Raw genomic sequence first — 25,150 nt, forward strand, 5'->3', positions numbered from 1 at the left:
AATCTTTGTGGATCATTCAAATGCTAGAGATTAATCTCTTTTATGTCAGATATTTTTTTTTTACTCAAACTAAAATTAGTGTAATAAAATCCAGGAAATTGTTACTTTTTGGAGTGGATAAAAATTGGTAACATCTTACATTCAGTGGTCAGAGATATCTGTACTCAAAATTCAATGCATGAGTACTTTTACCTTTTTTTTTTCTTATCATTGTTGGTAATGTCCTGTCTTGCCTCCATCAGAGTGAGTACCAAGGAGGAGTTAGCGCCTGGAACTTTGATATTGAGGATTTGAAAGCACAAGAATCACTGAAGCAACTTTTTTTAATATTTATCAATTATCAAGTTAATTCATATTGACTGCTGGGAATGAAGTCATTCAATATGCATCAAAGATTTTCATCATTATCGTCATTGCTGCTGCTGCTAACAATAGACTGCAGCTTTACAGAATTTGTTGCATTAATTGTTTTTCTCCCCCTAATAGGGTTTAGAGATTATTTAGATGACAAATTGTAGGCTAATCTGGTGCAAATTAAAGGATGATTTTCTGTAACATTAGAACTTGCACTTCTGATTCTGGAGTACTGAATAGGGTTCAAGGGCTTGGCTCATTGTTTATTAACTGAATTTATGTAATATTATGCTGCAGTAACATTTTACTGGTTTATTCATCCCAAAAAAAAAAAAAAAATTACTGGTTAAATTTTGAAGTAAACTGTGTACAGAATAGTGGCATAGTGCCTTATTATTAGTGAAAATTATTCAGCTGACAGACTTTATGCCCAACCTCAGGGCTGCCGGGTTTTGGGTTTACTCTACATGAATTTTATAAGACTTGGGAGCAACTATGAGTTGGACTGAGCCCTCAGATCCCCGTGTATTGTTAAGGCTGGGGAATCAAAGAAAGTGATTCCTATTTGACACCCAGAAATACTTGCTCACTGCACCCTTACATATATGTGACAAAAATTATGGTAGCAGATAATGGAAAATGCTTTTCCTAAAAAAGGTGGACGTTGGAACCGTGAAGTACTGGAAGTTGATGGAATGACACTGTCAAAGAATTTTTTTCCAACCATGTAATCAGAATTCAATTTACCCATTTGGTTTATAAATCCTGAAGTTATTTTGATTTTTGACCCCCAAAACATTCCATTTCCAAACGCTGGAAGTGGATTCCAACTTCCAAGCCAAGAGGCTAGGTTCAATTGTTTCAAGCCAAAAAGAGTTCAGAGGATTTTGCTACAATAAAAACGGACAGTTCATGATCGTGGAAATGACTTATTATTTTACTTTAATATATTGCTAGAATTTGGGCAACATCAATCCGGGACATACCATTTGCTACATTTCAAGTAACCTATATGTGCCATTGGCTTATGAAATTCAGCTCAGTTTGCTATTCACTGTAGATGGTAGTGAGAGTTGGTTGAAGTCACTCACTTTTCAGTCCTTTGCCTAATGCATCAAAGCACTTAAGCAAATACTCCACAAGGCATTCTTTACCATCTACATTTTCTTTTTCAGTTATTGATTTGATCCTCAATTAAAAGGGGAAGGAAAAGCGGAAAAGGGAGTAACACCTTTTGGCTGCATCTAACAAAAGTTTCGATCTACCAATAAACTGTAATTATAGATCATTGTATCACTTAGGATCCAACTTGTAAGATATTTGGTTGAATTGGAGAAAACAGAACTCATCAACAATCAAAAGCACAACTACAACGAATTCTGAATGGTTGCCACATTTTATAAGACATGAATTTCGCATATATTACATATTATAGCTTTTAAGTTTGATATATCTAGCATATATGGACATTACCTTGAAATTGATTTTTTGATAGGAAAAGGACTAAGTAGCTTCATCTTAAAACAATAATCTAGACCAACAGAAGCAAAAACAAAAAGGAAAAGATTCTCAGACACATATACAGCTCCATCAAAAGCATGTGATAAGAAGCTTCCAGTATTTAGTTCCAAAGGTGGTCCACTACCCAGCATGGCAAGACCTGCATTGTGAATTCATTTTTTAAATCAGAACCTGAACTACCTGGTGTCTGAACTCTGTAGTACCAAGTTTTGAAAAATCATCCAAGTTCCTTTTACTCAAAACTATATACATACCTTTAACAAATCCAAAAGCTGCAGATGTCCCTGTCTTAAGCTGGATATTGTCCAAGTCCCTTCTTATTGTGTATCGAAATGTTATTCCAAACAGTGCGCAGCTGATAAAGTTAATTGTAAGAGGAAGTATGAGTTCTGAACTGCTTGTTGCTTGGGTTAAAGAGATGGGCAGGCCTGCAAGGGTGCCAACAAGAGCAGAAATCAAAGCTGCTTTTATGGACTCCACTCTCTCCTCATTTCTGTCAATTTCTTCGCTTTCTTTCTCCAAAAAAGCATCTCCATCTTCAATTCCATCCACATTTAGCCCTAGTGAGCGCTTTGCTTCTTCAACCATTTCTCCTGCTTCTAATATTTCCCTTTGACATTCTGCAACCTTAGCGTGCACCACGTTGAACACCGTTAGCAACAAGAAGTCTCAATAACACAAATGAAGGAATCAAACAAAGAGCTGTCAAAGAAAGTAGGTAGTTTGTTAGATTGACATTTGCCACATTCCCTACACCTGCTTACGGTGCAAGAAGGGACAAATCCCCATGAAAGGAAATGTATGTGTTTATGAATTATGATGATAGACCAAGATCATATTGTTTCAGAACCATCTACTTACAATCATCTTTTCAGAAGAAATTTCAAAGCTGTACCATCTTCACCTCACAACAATTTTAACTACAAAGACAAACTAAATGTCAAAAGAGCAGTCCTAATTCTTCAAAAGCATGAAATTGCAATGAAAACCTCCTCTAGACCTTATATATAAAAACAAACTCAAACCATTTCATTCACTGGTCCAATGCTCTTTACATGTAAATTTTAGTTTTACTACCACGACAATGTCAAAGTTGAATTTGCACTTAGCACCATCCAGACTGGTTTTCAAATCTGTCCAATTTACAGCATAAAACACAACAAATTGTCTAAAATCAAAATTGCCCACATAATGAAATCATCCAAAACGTCCAATTCTCACATCAGTAATCATTACTTCAACTTAATGAAATAATAACATGAAACATTGTCTAAATCAAAATTACCCACATAATGAAATCATCCAAAATGTCCATTTCTCACATCATTTGTCATTACTTCAACATAATGAAACAATAACATGTCCTCCAATAATTAAAACAATGAAGCATAATAATACTAGAAAGTAACAGACCTCAGAAGCTTGGCTCTCAAGCTGGTTAATGTAATCCCTCATCTGCTTCGCCTCAAGTTCTTGTTTTTCAATCTCTGCCAGCTCTTTCTTGGCCATCTCTACCCTCTGTGACGCCTTGTCCAACCCATCAAGCAAAACCCTGTTCTCTTCTCTGTTCAACAGCTCCCCTACTTGCTTGTCCACCATACCAGCCAGTGCATCCTTCAGATTACCACCGCTACCTTCTATCTGGCCCGAGTTGTTGCATTTCACTATTAGGATTCGAGGCCTTGAACTTGAACAGGCTCTGCGAGAGATTGGAGATGTGATAGGAAACGTTACCGGGGAAAGAGTTTTGGGGTTTGGAAAAGGAACCAAAGTGAGCTTGATTGTGGTGGGCATGGCGTTCAAGTACAACCAATGCCTTTGTTTATCCTTTATTCCTTTTAACGGTTTGGAGTATATATTTCGGCCAGAAAGATAGTCAAAATACTTGAAAATTTGAACCTTTTTATTTATTAATTTTTGTTTCTATATGTTTTCAAATGATAAAAGTTAGAGTGGAAAATCTGATTTCAAGTTATAATTCCAGTTGTTTCTCAAAAAAAAAAAAAAAAAAGCTATAATTCCAGTTGATTTTTCATATGTGTGTAATAATTAATAACAGAACGTATGTAATACTATTCTTTCTTGAATAAGTTGTTTAAAAAAAATGATATATATATATATATATTTTTTTTTTTTTGGATGGGAATGATAGATATTTTTTTTTTTTTTTTTGGAGACCAGAATGATAGATATTTTATTTGTTAAGTAATTCACAATCCCCAGCCCAAACTACAAAATATACCTATGTCCTCTCTTAAATATTGGAATTATGTAAATACCCCTAACCATCCACTTTACTATTATAAATAACTAGAAAAATCTTTTGATTCCTTAAAATTCCATACCAAAGTTACTAAAATACAATTCTCTAGATTGACACTAGTCTTGGCTTTCAAGATGTCTTTCGCTACGCAAAGCTCATACATCAAATTCATATAATGTAAAAGACATTTTATTTATTGTGTAATTCAATCTAAATTGACTAAAATGATTATGTCAAGGATTAGAGGATTTAGGATTAGAGGATCATATCCACCAGAGACTCATAATCAATCTACACACTTAAGATCTCCATTTTATTCTTTTTTATTTTTATATTCAAACATAGGATCATTTTTAGACAAATATCTCGGACTAAAGTTCATTCAATCATCTTAGCATTCAAAGACTCCTCATCATGTCTTGCCTAGTCAAATGACCTTGTTCACCAAACATCTCCTTCCTTCAGACTCAACATGATGTCCAAGTCAGTATCATCCCTTAAGCATTAGCATTAGGTCTACTAAATGCTAAATTTTTAGCATTTAGCACACCAAATAAAAAAATAAAAAAAAATCACTACCATCCACTTTACTATTATAAATAACTAGAAAAATCTTTTGATTCCTTAAAATTCCATACCGAAGTTACTAAAATACAATTCTCTAGATTGACACTAGTCTTGGCGTTCAAGATGTCTTTCGCTACACAAAGCTCATACAATTCATCAACACGAACGTTCCAACAATAGAATCGTACAGATAAATATGTTATTAATATTTTAGATTTTTTTTTATTCATACTTTTTCTCTCTCTGCTGTCATATTTGTTGACAAATAGGCATTACTCAAATTTGCCCTTGTGGATGTTGGGACTTAGGAACCAAAAAGAAATAATAATAAATAAAATTAAAATTTTAAAAATAAAATAAAATGGTAAAAGAATAGAAGATATGATATAGGGTGTATTATAAAGTGATGTGTTAAAATAAATAAAGTAACTTTTTAATGTGTTAAAATAGTATTTTTTAGAACATCTGATGCTAATGCTTTAATGCTATCAATGGAAATTGATGCCAATATATAGCACTTTGTCGTCTCATTGGACTTTTGCTAGTGATCATATCGTTGTTGATCCTCTAAAGATGCATCGTAGTTGATCCTCTAAGGATGCATCGCGTGACAGGAAAATTTGGATAATGGTAATTTAGAACATATTTGTGTCCTTAAGCTACAAGCACTATGTTCAGATTCCTTTTCCAATCAAGCTAATTTTAGTTATTAATTAGGTTAAAATTTAATTTGAGAGGGCACTTAAGGAATAAATTGACTTAATTTTGAAGGTTAAGGGACTAAATTGACACACCCAATAGTTGAAGGACTAAATTTAACTTTTTCAATAGTTGAAGGATCAAATTAGTAATGTGTCCTTACTTTTATAATTAATTATAACACATCACATTACATTGTGAAAATATTTGGTTTGGTAGACAGTGGAAGAAATAAGCAAAATATTAGGGTTTTTGTTTGTTTGTTTGTTAGAGATTAAATTCTATAAGGATGTGGTATTAAACTTAAGTTTTATACCATCCAATCCTAACCGCTACATCATACCATATCATTTTATTACATGTTAAAGAATAGACATAACTACACACAATCAATTATAAAACTCATTTGAAAATCCAACCCAACTGAGAGTTTATTGGGATGTTATTAGGTGTGGTAGGATGTACTGAGTTTTAAGTAAAAGGTTAACGTGACAATTTCTTATTGGATTGTAAAACATATGTTTTATACTTCATTCTTACCAAATTCAGACTCTTTTTGTTATTAGTAATTAGATAGTTGGGGAAGGGATATTTGAACACTAGACTTCTTTTTTGGAAACAATAAAAATATCATTTGTACTACAAAATTTTTGACCTAATTGTTAGGGGGTTTAGTGGTTGTTGAGGGCCATTTTTGAGAAGTCATAGAGAGAGAAAGGAGCCCAGCAACACAGACAGAAAAGAAATTGGCAAAAAAAGGATAGAAAAAAGAACCATTAAGTCCAAGTGGTAGGAATAATAGATCACAGGTCCATAAAATAAATAAATGGGCCTTGAGGAAGCAAATGGGCTCAAAAGAGCCCGGAAAGAGAGAAATAGCAAATAGTAAACTCATAGGCAGTGTATGATGTAGAAAAGTAAGAATGAGCCACGACAGGCTCAAAGCAATGCAAGCAAAGAGAGTAGGGGATTAATGGCAGGTCCACAAACCCCAAAGATGAGTATGAGGTAATTAGGCGGGGGCAGCTTAATGAAGTTAGTAAAAGCCCATGAGAATACAAAGTTAGGAAAAAGGGCCGAGGAAGCCCAAGACAAGCAAATGGGCCAAGGATGCCCAAGGGAAAACAAAAGGGACACAGAAGCCCATAAGTAAGAAAACAACCCATGACCATGCTAAGCCACTGGGGAAAGCATAAACGGCAGACCTAAAGAGGCTCAGCAGGATTGAGTCATTACAGTAGAAATGACAAAGTGATATGACAGGAAATAAGAGCAATCAAGAAATGGGCCAAAAGAAATGTAAAGCCCAGTATCAAATAAAACCCAACCCCCTAAGGGGAGTGAGAAATAAAAAAACAGCTCACATAAAAGGGTCAAAACGGGTGGCAGACTGTGCAGAAAAGCCTCCAGACTACAGCAGACGAATGAGCAACAGGTAGATTTTGGACATATGTGGAAGGAAGGCATGCACAAGGCCTAAGCACCACCAGCCTGTACCCAGCCAATATAGGACATGGTGAAGTCATGGGTCAAGGGTAAGAGGGCATGGTTTGGCAGTGGAGAGAGAAAAAAAACCTATTTTTTGAGGTTCCTGCTAAGGCTCTTTTGGGGGAAATGTCCTGCTGGGATGACATACCACCCAAAAGAAGCAAGCTGAGCTGGAACCACTAGGTGCATGCCATGAGAACAGAGAGTGAAAGAGAACCTAGATCGTAGCAGGAAAGGTGCCACAACAGATAAACAAACAAAATACCCTTCTTTGTCTGGTGAGGGGGAGTGGCATGTAGACAGTCCAGTGGTAGTCGGCCAGTACACCCAGACCAGACAAAGATAATTAAGGGCTAAAATAGTAAAATCTAGTCATGGCAGACACTATAAAAAGGGATCCTTGCCATGTATTGAGGAGAAGGAAAAAATCATAACCTGAGTAACAAGAATCTCTAAGAAAAAACCAAGAAGTAGAAAAAAGGAAGGGAAAGAAAGAAAGAAAATATCAGAGTAAAAAAATTAAGAAAGAAAGGAATAGAATAGAGAGTGAGATTGGCAGGCATGTACCAATAGGTTGATTCCCTCTCTCCCTCTCTAAATCCAGCTCTCTGTCGGAAAAATAAAAGGATTTTCCTTTGGGCATCAACTATTCAGGTCCTCTTCCCTCAAAGCAATTAATTTCCATGGCAAGATTTTCCCTGGGAGATTAGCTGCATTGAGAGGAGGCGTTCTTCTCTCTTTGGTCTTACTCCTGCGGATCAGACTTAACTTAATTTCTTTCTTTTCTGGTTAACCCATATATTACCACTTGTTCTTTTGCTTTTCTCTGTAAAAGTCATTGTTGTTATTGTGATTATATTTCATTAATAAGGATTATTTGGTCACTTTCTATTAAAGAGCCAGAGTGCTCTATTTTGTTGTTATTATATCTGTCTGCCATGACTCATCTGAAACAGCTCTACCTGCCATAAGCACACTCTTGGCAGATGAGACATAGTTTGTGCACAAGCCGACCCAAATTGAGTTGCAGTTGGACTGGTCTCAACTTCCCTTACTCAGAATACTTAGGCCTATTACTGCAGGAGACAGCCCAGCCCAATATAACAAAAAAGGCCCACCACGGTGGTCAAACAAAAAGTAGACGACATTCACGACACTACTACAACTCAAGTCTGGTTTTAAAAATTGGACCATCCAAAAAACAAAAAGGACAAAGGTTCCCAGATTTAAGGTGCAATTGAGTTTAACTAGAAATCAAATTGTGAATACAAAAAATAAGACATTTATAAACATTAACACATTTTAGAAAAACAATACCCAAAAATCCTTATGAATCCAATAAAGAAAAATAATATAATAGCCTTTGTAAGTCAATTGACAACTCCTAATATTTTTAAAAAATACATTTAATATTCAAATCCCTCCTGTTAAAGGAAGATAAATAATAGAATGAATCTCCACAAGAACAATATTTCTAAGTCAATTAAAAAAATAAAAATATTAAAGTTTAGTAAATGTCAAAATATTTGTAAATTTTTTTGATTTACCATTTATTTTCAAAAAAAAAAAAAAAAAAGTCTAAAACATAGCACGTTTGCTTTGTATTGTGGGTGAACCGTATCTAGCTTTAGAATTATACAACTTATTTATGTTTCGGCAATGCTGGCGCAAACCATTACCAGAGGCTTAAACCAGAGACTCTTCACTTTCCACACCCAGTTCACTCCTCTTCTTCTTCCTCTCATGGCTACTAGGGTTTCCGCTTTCTCTTCCGCCGGTTCTCCCAACCACGCGCCCCTAAAGCGTGTTGGCACTCACAACGGTAGCTTCCACTGCGACGAGGCCCTTGGTTGTTTCATGATTCGCCTCACCGATAAGTTTTCCAACGCCGAAATCGTTCGCTCTCGCGACCCTCAGGTTCGTTTTCTTTCATCACTTTCCCTGTTTGTTTCCCGAGAAAACCGAGGAAAATAAAACCCCAATAGAAAGAAAATGAAAAAGTTTCCATTTTTATTTATTTTTTTCTTTAATCTGCTGTTATATGATTTTTATTGTGAATTTCATGGGCTTAACGTTTACTCAGTAGCTCAATGGAGAGCATTACTTTCTTCAAAATCAAGAGGCCAAAATGCACTGCTTTAGTTTATGAGAGGTTTTAGTCCTTTTTAGAGTTTAAAGTAATCACTTTTAGTCCCTAAAATGCTCAAAGTGAATGCTTTTAGTTCCAAACAAACTTAAACTGATCGATTTTAGTTCCCTATGGAGTATTATTGTGTCAATTTTTAGTTTGGCCGCGGTATTTGCTCTACTAAAACTAGAAGTGATCACTTTAAACTGTAGGGACTAAAATCACTCATGGGCTAAAATTTAGAGACCAACCACATATTTGAGCCAAATCGAAACTTGAAATTCATTCAAAGTTTTCTTTTGTAGTGGGCGTGTTGTATGGATGGTGATGAAGTTTTGTTCAATTGGGGTTGTTATAGAATTACTAGTTTTTAATGAGGTTGTCTATTATAGAGGAAATGGGGGTGTTTGTAATGTATGAGTGGCTGGCTTTATGTGTGGGTGATGTTTGAGTTGGTTTTGAGTTAGCAGGTATTGGAGGGCCTTGATGCTGTTCTTGATGTTGGGGGTGTCTATGATCCGAGTCAGGATCGGTATGATCATCACCAGAAGGGGTTTGATGAGGTTTTCGGGCATGGCTTCTCAACGAAGCTCAGTAGTGCCGGTCTTGTTTACAAGGTAATCCTTTGTTTTAACAATGGTTATTGTTAGTTAGTATGTGGTAATTGAAAGTGTTTTAGGTTTTGTTTAATTTTGTTGGTGCTGATGATTTGGTTGTGGTTTGTGTCTTTTGTTGGTTAAGAATCTAATTTGCATCTCTTTTGTTTTGTTTTGTTTTTTTGTTTTTTTTTTTTTTTTTTTTTTTGTGGGGGGGGGGGGGGGTGTTGTAGCATTTTGGAAAGGAGATAATAGCTAAGGAGCTTCAAGTTGACGAGGAGCATCCAAATGTGCATCGATTATTTTTGGCCATCTACAAGAGCTTCATGGAGGTACTAAATTTTACATGCAGGATAGGGTCATTCCCATTCCCAAATTTTGACGACTTTCTCAGTTTAGGCTAATGTAGTCATTTGCTGACAACTAAGTCAGTATTTTTTTTGGTTCAATTCACATAAACTGGTGTTTAGTGAGATTTCCCTAAGATTCTTATTTAAGCTTGCAGGCAATTGATGCTGTTGACAATGGGATAAATCGGTATGATACAGACAAGCCTCCTAGATATGTAAATAATACACACTTGTCTTCAAGAGTTGGAAGATTAAATTTGGATTGGATAGAACCTGATCAATCACCTGAGAAGGAGAATGAGGCTTTTCAGCGAGCAATGGCTTTGGCTGGCAGTGAGTTTTTAGATGTGAGCATTTCTTATAGTCACTGGATATGCATGACTTTGTTCCTTTTTCATTAATTTATTTTCTTTATCAGAGACCTGCAAGTAACTAAGATTTAAATATAACAATTCTTTTTCGTTTTTCAGCGTGTTCGGTATCATGCAAAATCCTGGTTACCAGCACGATCAATTGTATTGGATTGTCTTACAGCGAGACAAGATATTGATCCTAGTGGAGAAATTATGGTTTTGACTACATTCTGTCCTGTAAGTTGGCAATGCTTATCTTCTTTTGGGCCTACGGAATATTGTTAGTTTAAAGTTGCTTCATTCCCATGTTGAATAATATCTATAGAATGCTTTCATTCGTTTAATCTTTTCTATACACCTTTTTTTCCCCTCCTCTCTATTATGTATGTTTGAATTTATCTAATTCTTTTATCGGAAAAGTTAAGGGGGCATTGGTTTATGAAATATTTTTAGAAACTTTTTATGGGAAAAGAAAAAGCAACGGACTCTTTTGATACCTTTTTATATTTCCCATGAAAGTGGTATCAAAACTTTCCTAGGACCTTTCTTTTATTTTGTATCCTATTTTTATCTGGTAGTTGGTACAGTGATTTAATAACTTTTGCAAATCATATGCATTTCATTTTCTTTGTATAAAAGCATGCTGGTTTCTCAAAAAAAGTATGCTGCTTAGGATATCAGCTATATTATGGTGATTTATAATGTCTGCATCAATGATGTACTTGATGTTATGAAGATTTTAATCTGATATATAATTTTTTTTCCCGTGCAGTGGAAGCTTCACTTATTTGAGCTTGAGGAGGAGATGAAGACTGAACCCACCGTCAAATATGTTCTCTATCAGGTATTTATATTTTATCTTCTGCAATTTTTGTCTTTTTTTTTTTTTTCAGATGGATGCAGTTGTTTCGTTTATAAATAGATTGGGTATCATGGTAATCTTATATATATATATATATAATTTTTTTTTTTCTTCTCAAAGTAAAGTTTGAAGTTAAAGATTTTAAAAGAAGAAAATCTTTTCTATTTTTCCATAGGAAATAAATTGTCAATCATGAGAGGATGTGTATGTGAATAGAGTTGGGTAATTTACTTGCAATGTCAGTATTTTTTTTTTTTTTTTTTGATAAGTAATAAGTTATATTGATATAAAAAAGGAACACCCTAGTACATAGGGAGTGAACAAGGGAAAAGAAATCAAATACAAAAATTGCAAGAGTCTAGGAAATATTGTTGTTGCAAAGCAAACAACCAATCCCTTAAGGTTCTAAAAAAGAGTAGCTTGAGGTCCGGAATAGATCTCTCAATATCTTCAAAACATCTATTATTTCTCTCCCTCCAAAGACACCACATTAAGCAATGAGGAATGATGGACCAAATGTAACCATTTCGATGACGACCAAAGCTGCCTTGCCAACATCCTAACAGCCCCAAAACAGTGTGCAGCATAACCCAAGTTACTCCAAATAGACCCAAAACCATAGATCATAGATCCATAGCAAAAGGACAATGAAGGAATAGATGGTCAACCGATTCACCATTTCTCTTACACATGTAGAACCAATCCAAAATCCACACCTTCCTTTTTCATAAATTATCAATCGTCAAGCATTTTCCTAAGGCAGTAGTCCAAACAAAGAAAGCTATTCTAGAGAGAATCTTCTGTTTCCAAATACTTTTCCAAGGAAAACCAAAGGAAGTGTTGCCAACTAAAATTCTATAATAGTCTCTAACCATGAAGCCCTTATCTTTGTTAGGTATCCAACACATTTTATCCTCACCTAGCCCCCTTAAAGGAATAGATGGTCAACCAATGTCAATATTCTAGTGCTCTTCTACACATTACACTTGTTTACTTGATCTTAGCCAAATTTTTAGGACACTCCTGTTCTTTGGTCCCAGTGGTTAAGAAAGAAATGCATTTACTTCTAATGGAAGGTTGCTGTGATAAGTTTTAAGCATGCCCTCTTCGGTTTGGTGGTAGTTCTGTGTTGTAAAACTGGAGAGTGTGTATTTTTTGTCAACTAGTATTATCAGCCTTTTGTTCTTGGTCTCTATTGGGGCCTGTCCCCTATACTCAAATTAATCTCTGTTTATCATCAAGAAATGTATCAAAAATACTGTTTCTAACCAGTTTTATTTACAACATCTATAAAAACTCATTTATATGTAAGTTTACTGGTATGTCTCCTGAATCCTGATTGCATATTTTTCATGAGGAAAGTTCTGAATATACTTGTATAATGTCCAGGATGACAGGAGCAAACATTGGAGAGTGCAGGCGGTGGCAGTATCTCCTGATAGTTTTGAGAGCAGAAAGCCTCTCCCTTCTCAATGGCGAGGTCTGAGGGATGATGAACTCTCAAGGGAAGCAGGTATCCCTGGTTGTGTTTTCGTCCATATGAGTGGGTTTATTGGTGGAAATCAAAGTTATGAGGGTGCATTGGCCATGGCAAAGGCTGCTTTGAAGCTTTAACTGAAGAAGAGCAATATGCTATGTCTATGTTATTGTCAGTTTGAAGAACAAGATTTTTACAGCCATTTTAAATTTTAGCACAACCAATATCAATTTCTCATGACCATTCTTCCATTTTGTGCCTCAGGGCATTAGTTTTGTAGCTCCTATAGTTCTTCTCAGATCTTGTTTTAGCTGGGATTCTCTCATATAATATTGTTTGGAAGATTATATATTGAAATACTGAGTCAAAATGCACTGGAAGCAGATTGGTAGATTACTTTTTATCCATTTCCCATTTAGAAAGATGTATAACTTGTTTAATTGTTTTGATATACTCCTCTCAACAGAATTTTCTTCAATCATGTATTTTGTATTAACACGAACTGTTATTCTTCTGGAATTAACAATTTGTGCTGTCATACTCATGTTGCTGTTACATAACATAAACATTAGGCAGTTTGTCAAGTTCCTTTCCTTTTATCTCTTGAAATAAAAGGACTATCAAATGCTATAGCTAAGTAGCACCAAAGCATTAAGACAGAACGACCTTGTTTCATCATGCTGGAAGCTGTGCCTTCTTTCTTCTTTAGCTAAGAATTGCCAAAGCTTTTGGCCATTATTTAGGTTCAAGTGCATGGCTACATAGGTAATATTAATTTTCACTTTCAGGGAAAAGCATGGATAAAAAAGGGCAAAACTTCTTATAAAAAAGAAAAAAAAGGGTAAAACTTAGAAAAACATAGATTGCACGGCTTATGAAAATAAAATGGTATAACTTAGAAAAAATGTCAATACGAGTATAGAGAATACAACACATTTCGAATTTTCTCTCTCCCAAAAAAAAAAAAAAATCCCGAATTTTACAGTAACCTTCAAAAGGATCACTTTTGTCCCAGATTTCAGCCAGATCATAAGAGTACACCATACACGTGCACACGTGACAAGTGAGGTAGATTCCCATTTCTTATATCCCTACTCAAAAAAATTTGCAATTTACTTAGTTTAGTAGTCCAATTACTTTTTTTTTTTTTTTTTCTTTTTTTTTTTTTTTTCTTTTTTTTTTGTGTGGATCAATGGTAGTCCAAATAGTATTAATTATTAACTTAAAAAAACTATTAATTATTAATGAAAAACCTAACAATCTTAACTTTGTTTGTTTTGGCATTAACATTTTTTAGAAAATGATTTATTTTTCAGAGAGTATTTTCTGGAAAATTATCTTATTTTCTGATATTTGGTAACAACCTTAAAAATGAGCTTGAAAATGTTTTTTGGTATTCACAATTTTATAATATTTCTTGTATAATTTAAAACATGTATAATATGTGTATTGTGTGAACCCATCTAATGTAATCAATATAAATAAATAATAATAATAAAAACCAAGAATGAATTTGGTTTTCAAACTAAAATTTTGATAACGGATATAATCAAAATTAGCTATCTAATTTTCATGATCTCAAATACTCATCTTTCTCATGTATATAATTAGTAACGTTGCAACCAACTTGCCAATTCACCAAAATTGACCCGACCCGACTAGCCGTGTTGGGTCAGATTTTAGGGCTTGGTGGGTTGGATTAGGTTATAAATTATATAATTAATAAAAATTTTAAAATAACTAGCTTTTTCTATCCTATATAAAAACTAATTAGTTCACACAAACCCTAGTAAATTACTATTGTTGTTTAGTTATTAGTGTTGTTTGCCTTTAAGGAGTTACATTGATATTAATCTTTGGATTTTTTTAATATATTTATATTTATATTTTTTTCTACTCAATTTATTAATAATAATAATAAATTTGTCCAACTCATAGGTTCAATCCAACCCAATCCAACCCATGTGGGTTGGGTTGAATTTTTTTTTTTTTTTGACCAACTATGGTGGGTTGGGTCAAAAAATCCTCTTAACCTGACCCAACCCGACCCATGCACATCCCTACATATATATATATAAACCATACTTCTCATAATTCAAATAGTTCAAAATACCACATAGGCAAAATAGTTTTATTGGCAAACTAAGAACCGCTGACCAATTGTGAGGAGAAAAAAAAAAAAAAAACCTTATTAAAGAATGATGTTATAGAGGGGAGAACAAATAGGGTGAAAAAAGAGAAAAAATGCAGATAGAAAGAGAAGTTTGTGGGAAGAGAAGAGGCCAGAGGGGATGATAGTGAGGGTGTGAGAAGAGAGAAAAAACAAAGAGAGGAGAAGAAGTTAGAGAGTTTATTGTGAGAAAGGCTGAATGAGAGAAATAATTTTTTTTTTTCTAATTCATCAGAAGATAATATTTATAAAGACTATACACTATGTAAGAGAGATTGTTTTCCAAATTTTTTTTTGGAAAACAATCTATAAAAAATAAGTCTTATTTTTATAAGAGTTTTTCGTTAACTAAAGATAGTTTTTCATTAACCAATTTTTTTTTTATGCTACTAAACACTGAAAAATATAAAAAAATTATTTTTATAGAAGATTTTCAACTAAACAAAATTATTTTAGGGATGTTTAGTTTATATTTTCAAACAATCATTTTCAGTTTTTAAATAACATTTCGTAAATTTTAACATACTTTTTAATCACACATATTTACACAAATATTTTTAAATAACAATTTTTAATTTTTAAACGGATAAAACAAATGGCCTCTAGTTATTTTAAAACTAGAACTTTATGTCAAAGTCATTAAAGTTCTCTTCTCGCCTTGAAAAAAAAAAAGGTTCTCCTAAAACCTCAGTCTTCAATTAAATTCAACATTCATCGAGGACCCCAAAGTCTCAACCCTCAAAGACACAAATCATGGCTTCTCTCTATCTCAGCTATTCCACCACAACCACCGCCATTTCCTCTCTCTCAACTCTCAGAAAGCCAAAGCCTTTGGCTTTCACTTCCAACATTTCCACCAAATTCCTCAAAACCCAAACATTCAAAACCTTAACCCCTATCAAATCCAAACCCACCACTACTCATTCAGATCTCTCCCCCATAGACTCCACCACCACAATCGCTAACCCAAACACAAACACAACCAACAACCTCAAAAACCTCAAATCTCGTCTCCACAACAACGAGACCTTGTACGGTATCTTCCTCCTCTCCTTTTCCCCAACCTTAGCCGAAATCGCCGGTCTCTCCGGCTACGACTTCGTAGTCGTCGACATGGAACACGGTCCTGGTGGCATCCCCGAAGCGCTCGCGTGTCTCCACGCGCTCGCCGCAACAAACACCCCAGCGATCCTGCGATTGCCAGAGAGCTCCGCTACATGGGTCAAGAAAGCCCTCGATCTCGGCCCACAAGGCCTCATGTTTCCCATGATCGAAAGCCCAATCGAAGCCCAAGAAGCCGTCTCTTATTGCCGGTTCCCGCCACGTGGCGTCCGAGGTTCTGCCCACACTGTCGTCAGAGCTTCGAACTACGGAATCGACGAAGGGTATTTGAGTAACTACGAGGACGAGTTGCTGGTCATGTGCCAGGTGGAAACCGTAGAAGGCGTGAAACACGTCGATGAAATCGCGGCCGTTGATGGGGTCGACTGCGTTCAGATGGGGCCGTTGGATCTGAGTGCTAGTATGGGGTACTTGTGGGACCCAGGGAACAAGAAAGTCAAAGACATGTTGAGAGTAGCTGAGAGAGCTGTGTTGAATACTGAAGGTGGGAATGGTGGGGCCTACTTGTCTGGGTTCGCATTACCTTACGATGGACCTGATGATCTTAGAAAACGAGGGTACCACATGGTTTCTGGTGCAGTCGATGTGGGACTGTTTAGGAGTGCGGCTGTGGAGGATGTGAAGAAGTTTAAGAGGGGGTTGGAGATGGACGGCTCTGATGATGAGCAGGAGGATCGTCAAGATGGTGATGAGAAGTACTGGAGTGAATGAGGGCTGGGCTTGGGCCTGAACTTTATGTTTTTCTTTTATGGATTTAGATGTTTTTTGTTTTTTGTTTTCTTTTTGGTTGTTTGTAAATAATAATGTATGAGGTGGGGTTTCTTTTTTGCTCTCTCTCATTGGTCTTGGTCTGGCCGATTGACTAGAGGGAGTGAATTAGTGATGTAATTTTCACCGGCCCTCGGGTATTTTCTTATGGAGAAATGAAGAGATTGGACTTTGGACTTTGGGAGGTCTTATGCTCTTTTTTATTTTATTTTATTTTTCAATATTTGAACTGAACCGAGAATGTCCATATTGAAAAAATATTAGGAATCAATATTAGGAGATGTTAGTCCATATGGCCATTTCATGTGCGGCTTTGTTATATTCTCTACTCACCCACACTTGAAGGAGGGTTTGAAAGAGGATTTTTTTTGCTGAATAAGACAATATATTAACACAAAAGAAGAAAGCAAATACAAACAGAAAGGGAATGGGAGAGATTTAGCCTACACCTCCATCCACAAACCCGGAAACAACAGAGAGAGAGGGGGGGACCCAAAACTATTACAAAAGTAGCCCATTGGGCAAGGGAATGAGCTACAACGTTAGAATCTCTAAAAACAAAAGAGGCATTCTAACATGCAAAGGAGTCTAGAGTCATACAGATATCCTCTATAATAGCATTGGACCAGTGAGGAGTTGTAGATGGTTTTAGGATAGCTCTTATCACTGATTGGGCATCTCCTTCTAGCACAACTCTAGCAAAGCCTTCTCTACGAGCCAAAGTAGCAGCTAAGAGAGCTGCTTTAGATTCCGCCCATAAGGGCTCACCTGGGCATTCTTCTTGAGACTCAGCTGTTACTATGGATCCGTTGCTATCTCTGCAAACCACTGCCAGCACCACATTGTCAAGCTTCACTGCTGCATCAAAGTTACATTTGATCCATCCAAGAGGAGGAGGCTTCCATGAGGGAGGGTTCTCTTTTTCTCCAAGAATCGATTGCCAAGCTTGTTTGTGCTGAATAAATACCTTATTTATTTGGATGGAGAGCTTGATTGAGTCTACTGGTTGGTTTCCCCACACTGTTTGGTTTCTATTCTTCCAAATTTGGTCACAAAGAACTGCTGCAAAAAGAGTAAACTCCTTTGCTTCCTTGCCTTGGATCTTTAACATTTCTATTGGATTTATTATAATTTTTATCCACTGATCAATATTCATATCTTTGAAAACAACCATGTTTAAGGGCCAAACTGAGTTGGCCCAAGCCTGAACTGTGATGGGGCAATGTATAAAGACATGTTCAACAATTTCAACCTCTTCCCCACAAACAGGACAGCTTATGTTAGGAATTGGAAATCTTTTACTAAGAATCTCCCGGACCTAAAGAGATTTGCAAACTATTCTCCAAAGAAGAAGCTTCAGCCTCTCATGCATTTTACTCTTCCACAACATCTTCCAATACTCTTCATGCATTGGCCCCAGTGAGGTGCTATTTTGTTGCATTTTTAGCAAATATGCTGATTTTACAGTAAACTCACCTGATGGACCTAGTCCCCAGCATAAGGTGTCACACTTAGAGGAGGTAGGAATGTGGATGTTGAGGATCCTTATAGCTGACTGAGTCTCAAATAAGTCAAAAATTTTCTCTCTATCCCATTGTCTTGAGTCATGGTGGATGAGCTCGGCTACTAGCAAGTTGTTTGGAACCACCCTAGCCTTGAGTCTTGGTCTAAAATTTGGCTCTTTAGGAACCCAAGGGTCATCCCATATGTTAATACTTCTTCCATCTCTCACTTTATAGCACATGCCTTTCTTAATGAGCTTGTTACAACTAAATAAGCTCTTGCAAATCCAAGATGCTTGCTTAGGTGGCCTTGTATTGGAAAAACTTCCACCTCTTAGATATTTTCTTTTAAATATTTTTATCCAGTGCTTATCCTCATCTTTTTGGACCTCCCAAGCTAGTTTGGCTAGTAGAGCCTGGTTGAAATCTTCACTTTTTCTAAGGCCGAGACCTCCCATGGACTTGGGTTTGCAAATAGAATCCCAGTTCTTCAGGATGCAGCAGCTGGAACCATTCTCCTTTGAACCCCACCAAAATTTCCTATTTAAAGCATCAAGCTTCTTAGTTGTTTCTTTTAGGAGTCTGAGAGAGGACATAACATATGATGGCATGGCTGAGGTAACTGTGCGAATTAGGGAGGTTCTAGCAGCTTGCGAGAGTATTTTAACTTCCCAGCCTTGGTACTTCTTCTCCACTCTTTCCACCACCTCTTGAAATGTACCTTTCTTTGACTTTCCTATCAACATTGGCTGCCCCAAATATTTTCCTTTTGACCCTTCAATTTTCAAACCCATACTCCCAACTAGCAAATGTTTAGAATGCCAACTAGTTAGGCTTTTGTTGAAAACCATGGTAGATTTGTGGGAATTTATCTTTTGCCCTGACCAGGCAGAATAAGTGGATAGACATTCTTTGATGGACCTTATATTCTCTTCCTCTGCCCTCCCAAAAATAAACAAATTGTTTGCAAATTGGAGATGAGATATTGGTTGGCAGCCCTTAGCAAGCTTGATACCTTTTAGCTTATTACTCTCTTCAGCTTTTTGCAAGAGTTTGGATAGCACTTCTGCTGCTACAATAAATAGGAATGGGGAAAGAGGGTCTCCTTGTCTTAGACCTCTTTGTGGTTGGAAGAATCCATATGGGGAGCCATTTATGAGTATAGAAAAAGAGGTAGTTGAAATGCATTCTGAAATCCAATTTATCCATCTTTCATCGAATCCAAAATTTCTTAAGACATTGAGAATAAAAGGCCATTCCAATCTATCATAAGCCTTTTCCATATCAAGTTTAATTGCCATCCACTTTTCCTTACCTTTTTTCTTTCTCATAGCATGAATGATTTCAGGGGCTATTATGCTATTATCTTGTATTTTTCTACCTTGAACTTGATCTCATAAATATCTTTTACAACTTGAGCGTTGGATCTATTCTTGGGACTGTCTACAACATACATTACAGTTAGAGCATCTCCTTCTGCACTCCTAACTCCTGTGCCCATCTAACTCCTTGAGTTTCATCCACTAAAGCAGACACAGTTGAGAACGTTCTTATCCATGCTTTCAAGCAATCATCCACATAACTTCTCACCACTACCGCAATGTGCCATTACCATTTAACCAAGCAACATCAACATTTGCTTTCTACCAAAAATATGGTCTTTCCCACTGGAGCTGTTTAGAAGTTTGTTTGCAAAGTTAGGTATTCAAAGCCATATGTATAACTTCAAGCTTCCATGTGTGCAGAGCATCACTGGATTCGTCTCAAAATTCCGGGTCATTAGCATACACATCTCGCATACCTATCAAAGCTATTTGAAATCATTTCACAACTTCAAGTGTTCTCCTCCGTATTAAAGTAGCTCAGATTTTAACCATGCAGTGTAATCCTGTAACAATCTGATGAGAAATAATGTATCTTTACCATTCAAGCACAGAAAAAATTGTCACAAACAACCAAAATTTCAATAGTCCAGGTGAATTTTGCCACTCGGATGAGTGTTCATATAGGCAGTCATATGCTGTCATACCCCTTGAATAATTTTCTTGTTTATTGTCCCACACTGCTTAGATGACAATTACCATATAACTTTATAATAGGTACCACGTGCGCCCTAGTGCACCGAGCTGGGTAGCGCTGGCTTGTAACTCGAGCGAGGGTATCAAAGAGGTGGAACAATGATTGGACTCACTTGGTAGGGTCAGTAGGCACAGGTTCCTGGTTCGCCCGTTCCAAGTTGAGAGTTGAACCGTGTGACTTGGGCGAAGGCCTGGGTCTTGTGGTTCCTAGCGTGGAGGGCACAGCGTGAGGCTGGTTTCACAGAGCAGCGAAAACCTCCCTCTCTCAACAGTGGAAGGATAACGAGCTGGTGTGCTTCTGAACCCAAATTGCCTAGTGAGTCGGGTTCGATTGAACCATGTCTTTTTATTTTTTTAATCTTTTGAATTTTCAATGATCCTAATTTTTTTCTTTTTTGAGAAACTATGGGAATTATTCAATAGGTCTGCTGCATTAATGGGAATGCCACTCTGGTTTCTGCGAACTCTACTGCATTAATGAGACACGCATTTGCATAAAAGAATTATTTACCACGAAATAGGATTTAAACATGTACCAAATGCAACATGTAATTTATCTAACTTTTCTTTACTTTTTTAATCACCATTAACTTATGAATTGCCTTTGCTGCTGCAAGCAATTTATTGATTTCTCGACTCTATTTGAAGTTATCTTTTCTTATAACAAGCATTATTGTTATAAATATTATATTTGCACTTAAAATAGTCTAAACTTAATATATGACCTTGTTTGCTATGACAATGATTTAAACTTTACATCCTTTCAATGCACATTCATGATGTACGTTATAGATTGTTAAATTGGCAGGGCAATGTTTTTGATTATTTGTTATACTAGTAGTTTATCTAAGAGACATGATAACTCATATGCATAATTTTGGTACTTAAAAACTCCTAAGTCAAAGGTGGAAGACGAGGTCATAATAACTGAAGTGGATCTGATTACTCATATGCATCATTTTGGTACCTAAATTTATCCTATCACTTCCTAAAAATTAGGAAAGCTCTTTTATTGATAATTCCTGTCCCTAAAATTAGGAAAGCTCATATAGACCAAGCCAGTCTTCATCACTTATCCCAACAGGTGTCCTCCAGACAAGACCGGGTCATAACAGAGGCGGTATTGGTATTCACAGCAATATGTGAATCTTCAAGCTTCCATGTGTGCTGAACACCCAGCTGCAAAGTTTAAATTTCTGATAATCCAAATGGATTTGATGAATCAGAATACCTGCATTAACACAAGTAGTTATTGCTATCAAATCAGAATCAGACTACCTGCATTAACATAAGTAGTTATTGCTACAAGCTGATATTGAATGATGTATTCATTGTTTAAGTTTGTAAAAAGTGTTGGAGTATGTATGTGTTTCAAACACTTAATGTATGTTTGTGTCCCACATTGGCTAGGAATGAATCTTGTTATGAGTTTATAAGACTTTGCACATCTTAGATGGTAAGTTTGAAAGACAATGGGCTAAGGGTTGGATTTAAGTTTGTCTCTCTTGAGCTTCATTTCATTTCCTTATCTTTTGCTTTCAGCCTACCTTTGTTCTGCCCGTTGGGCATTAAATAGCAGCCCGTTGGGGCATTTATTGTGCTGCCCGTTGGCTGCACAGTAACCGTTGGGAGCAGCTCTTAGTTAGCATATAAAACCCTACAACACACACTATTCATTTATCACATTTTTTCTCCTCTTCTCCAGCCGAAAAATCCCCTGTTTTTGCTGCACAGAAAATTTCAGCTTCACAGAAAAATTTCAGCTACAAAGAAAAAATTTCAGATTCATTTTTTTTTTTAAGGAAAGGAAAGGCAAGTAAGGTTGTTCCTAGTTCTTCTTGTTTGAGTGTGTGATCAACTAGAAGAAATTACTATAGTCTAATCTTGGGGGGTTGTTCGGCCAAGAGAGCCATTCACACCGAGTTATACTCCAGGTGGCACGAATCAACCTTTAAAGACAACGCATTTGCGTGATTCTATAGTTTGTAAGATCTTTCTAACTCTATCTATTTATTTTTGTCATTGCTAATTTTTTAGGGTTTGTATTGTTGAATCAAAACTTGTTTATTTAGCCATATTTTTCAACAATTAAAAAGTACTGTGAATAGCAACTGAGAAATTTTTTTTTGAACCAAGCAACTGATAATTGGTCTTCATAAATATTGGCTAATTAATTTATCATACTTGAGTGTTTTTGGCATTTGGGGACTTCAATTCTAGATACATACTTTTCTCAAGGGTTTTATTATGTTGACATGGTCTATATATTAACAAGAGTGGTGCCGGGGATAAACTGTGGTTGAGTAAAATCTCGAAAATGATGTACTAATTACAACAATTGTGATTCTTAAAAAAAAAAAAAAAAAAAAAATTACAACAATTGTGAAAAAAAAAAGGGTAAAAAATGACATTTTTGCATTACTTCAAGAAAAAAATTATTGTGCAAGAGCAAAACCAGATATTTAAACACACAAAAACCCACCATTCATTGAAGTTCATATATTCCAATGCAACATATAAAAATGTTATTTGGATAATGTTTATTACAAACTGCTTATTACATATTACATGTATTTAGTTTTTGAACATAAATCATGACTTCACAATTTTAGTTCAAAAATTAAATTATGAGTACAGTATGTTACGTATGTAAGTGCAATAAGGTGTGTGCATTGACAATTACTAATGTTTTTATCCTGCGTATCCCAGACGGCAAAATATAAGTGGTCCAAGTGGTCCTATTATTATACATAAAAAATGTATTCATTCTCAAGTGATCAAGTCTTGCCTGCCCCGGTTACTACCTCACAAACTGAAATTGTAAAAAATACCAGGCCAAATTCAAATGACCGAATGAGAAAATAGAAATACTATAATAGGTAAAAAAAAAATGGTGTATAATTTCGAAAATGTAGTAAAAACTAAAACGATCGTGTACGTAACTTCACTCAATCCAAATTATCAAACTTGTCACTTGCGAACTACGCACCACTTCCTCTCATTCATTATCGGCTCGCACACACNAAGAATCAAATAAATATAAAACTAATGTTACATCCACAATATTTTCACAATAAATTTTATATGGTAAGCTATTACTAATTCTAATTTGGGTTCAATATTGACATGTTTTACCCACCAATAACTTGTTGCATAAGATTTGTTATAAAATTATTGTGGTCACTTAATTATTCTCATATCAGCATTTTCAACTTGCACTTTAGCTTTTATTAGTCTATTTTTTTCTTATTCTCTTTGTTAATACAAAAAATTGTAATATTTCATGTATTTGCGTGTTTTTTTGCGACATTATTATATTGAAATTGTCTTTTTATTAAATTTGTATAATTTAAGATTTTTAGTGAACACCCTAAAAATAATTCCTAGAGCCACCACTGCTTCTCTCCCACCTTGGTTGAAATTGCAGGCCATGCAGGCTATGACTTAGTTGTCGTCGACATGGAGCACGACCATGGTGGCATCTCCGAAGCTCTTCCTTGTCTTCAAGCCCTGGCTGCCACTCAAACCCCAACTATCGATCCTCAGACTCCTTGAGAGTTTTACAGCATGGGCCAAGAAAGCACTCGACTTAGGACCACAGGGCATCATGTTTCCTGTGATCGATGACCCAGATTTGGCCAAGAAATCCGTCTCCTATTGCTGGTACCCTCCAAACAAAGTACGTGGAGTAGCCCACCCTGTTGTGAGCTATGAAGCACGGGTGCATTTCCAGATTCGGGTGTGGTGCAGGTGTGAGTGCGAGACTCGGCAATTTTTGAAAAAGTAGGATGCAGTGGGGTGCAGCGATTAAAAATTATTAACAATATTTTTATTTATATATTCTATATATTTTTACTATTAAAATATCTTTAAAAAACACATTACTATGCCTTGATTCACAAAATAAAGAAAGAAAAAGGCAAGAAACATAAAACAAAACACAAAATAAAAAAGAAAACACAAAAGAAGCAACAAATATTCAGAATAAAATTGAGGAATGACAGATTTAGGATGTTTGGGCCTCATTCAAAGTCGATTTCAGTTGTTCCGGCATAATTCAAGGTTGATTTCGGCCGTTTCGGTCGCGGGCTGATACTACCTGATTCGGCGCGAATTCGTGAAAAAAAAAAAAAAGCTTGGACACGGCACTGATGCATGGCAGCCGTGTCGAATGCCGCACCTGGCGTTGGGTTGCATTGGACTCTAGTGCGACACCTTCCCAGCTGCGTCTGTACTTCGTAGGTTGTGAGAGCCTCCAAGTACAGTATTGATGAAAAGTATATAAACAAGTGTGAGAAAGAGTTGTTGATTATGTGCCAGGTTGGTTTTTTTTTTTTTACAAAATAAAAATATTTAATTTTTTAATTTAATTTCCAGAAAAAAGGTTATTTAAGAAATATATATTTTTAAAATTTGTAATACTGAACTCATCTCTTAAAAGACAACCAGAGAAGATAAATGTTTTTGTAAAATACTGCTTATGTTTTCGGTAGAATTCTTGTCTCTTTAAGGGAAACATTATGCAATATTCCAAGGTATAATAATTTTATACTATCTATCTTCAGTCAAAAAAATTATACTAACTTTTCTCACATGAATACTTGAATAACGATTCCATTAAATTTAATTAGTGTGATTTACTATATATTATTATGTTAGATGAGAAAGTACAAGGTATTATACTCTTAAAATTTTAGTATATAATAGAGTAATAGAAAAAGTTTTCTTCCAACTTATTACACGACCAAAAGTCACATGACTTATTATTAAATAAACCATGTATTAATTAGAGATATTTACCTCAAAACTGGAGTGGAGAAACTTTTATTCTTATATAATTACTGCTGGTCAT

General features: G+C 35.6%; 4 protein-coding genes across 4 annotated transcripts; 2 read left to right on the top strand and 2 right to left on the bottom strand.

The window, feature by feature from the left end:
* Window positions 1-1,729: 1,729 nt before the first annotated feature.
* On the bottom strand, window positions 1,730-3,725 carry LOC112025314 (uncharacterized). The gene is made up of 3 exons (XM_024057967.2): window positions 3,289-3,725; window positions 2,130-2,502; window positions 1,730-2,014 (listed from the first exon to the last, which is right to left on the bottom strand). The coding sequence occupies exons 1-3, from the start codon at window positions 3,667-3,669 to the stop codon at window positions 1,824-1,826; spliced, it is 945 nt and encodes a 314-aa protein (XP_023913735.1). The 5' UTR covers window positions 3,670-3,725; the 3' UTR covers window positions 1,730-1,823.
* Window positions 3,726-8,512: 4,787 nt separating this feature from the next.
* LOC112025306 (uncharacterized) lies at window positions 8,513-13,054 on the top strand. The gene is made up of 7 exons (XM_024057958.2): window positions 8,513-8,809; window positions 9,491-9,637; window positions 9,850-9,948; window positions 10,122-10,313; window positions 10,437-10,556; window positions 11,092-11,163; window positions 12,571-13,054. The coding sequence occupies exons 1-7, from the start codon at window positions 8,552-8,554 to the stop codon at window positions 12,793-12,795; spliced, it is 1,113 nt and encodes a 370-aa protein (XP_023913726.1). The 5' UTR covers window positions 8,513-8,551; the 3' UTR covers window positions 12,796-13,054.
* A 2,411-nt stretch (window positions 13,055-15,465) lies between these two features.
* On the top strand, window positions 15,466-20,645 carry LOC112025303 (uncharacterized). The gene is made up of 2 exons (XM_024057952.2): window positions 15,466-17,791; window positions 20,320-20,645. The coding sequence occupies exon 1, from the start codon at window positions 15,582-15,584 to the stop codon at window positions 16,659-16,661; it is 1,080 nt and encodes a 359-aa protein (XP_023913720.1). The 5' UTR covers window positions 15,466-15,581; the 3' UTR covers window positions 16,662-17,791; window positions 20,320-20,645.
* On the bottom strand, window positions 17,290-17,892 carry LOC112025271 (uncharacterized). The gene has a single exon (XM_024057924.1). The coding sequence runs from the start codon at window positions 17,890-17,892 to the stop codon at window positions 17,290-17,292; it is 603 nt and encodes a 200-aa protein (XP_023913692.1).
* Window positions 20,646-25,150: the final 4,505 nt, after the last annotated feature.

Source organism: Quercus suber, unplaced genomic scaffold, assembly GCF_002906115.3.
Source record: "Quercus suber isolate HL8 unplaced genomic scaffold, Cork oak 2.0 scaffold_724, whole genome shotgun sequence".
In the NCBI taxonomy this organism is placed as follows: Eukaryota; Viridiplantae; Streptophyta; class Magnoliopsida; order Fagales; family Fagaceae; genus Quercus; species Quercus suber.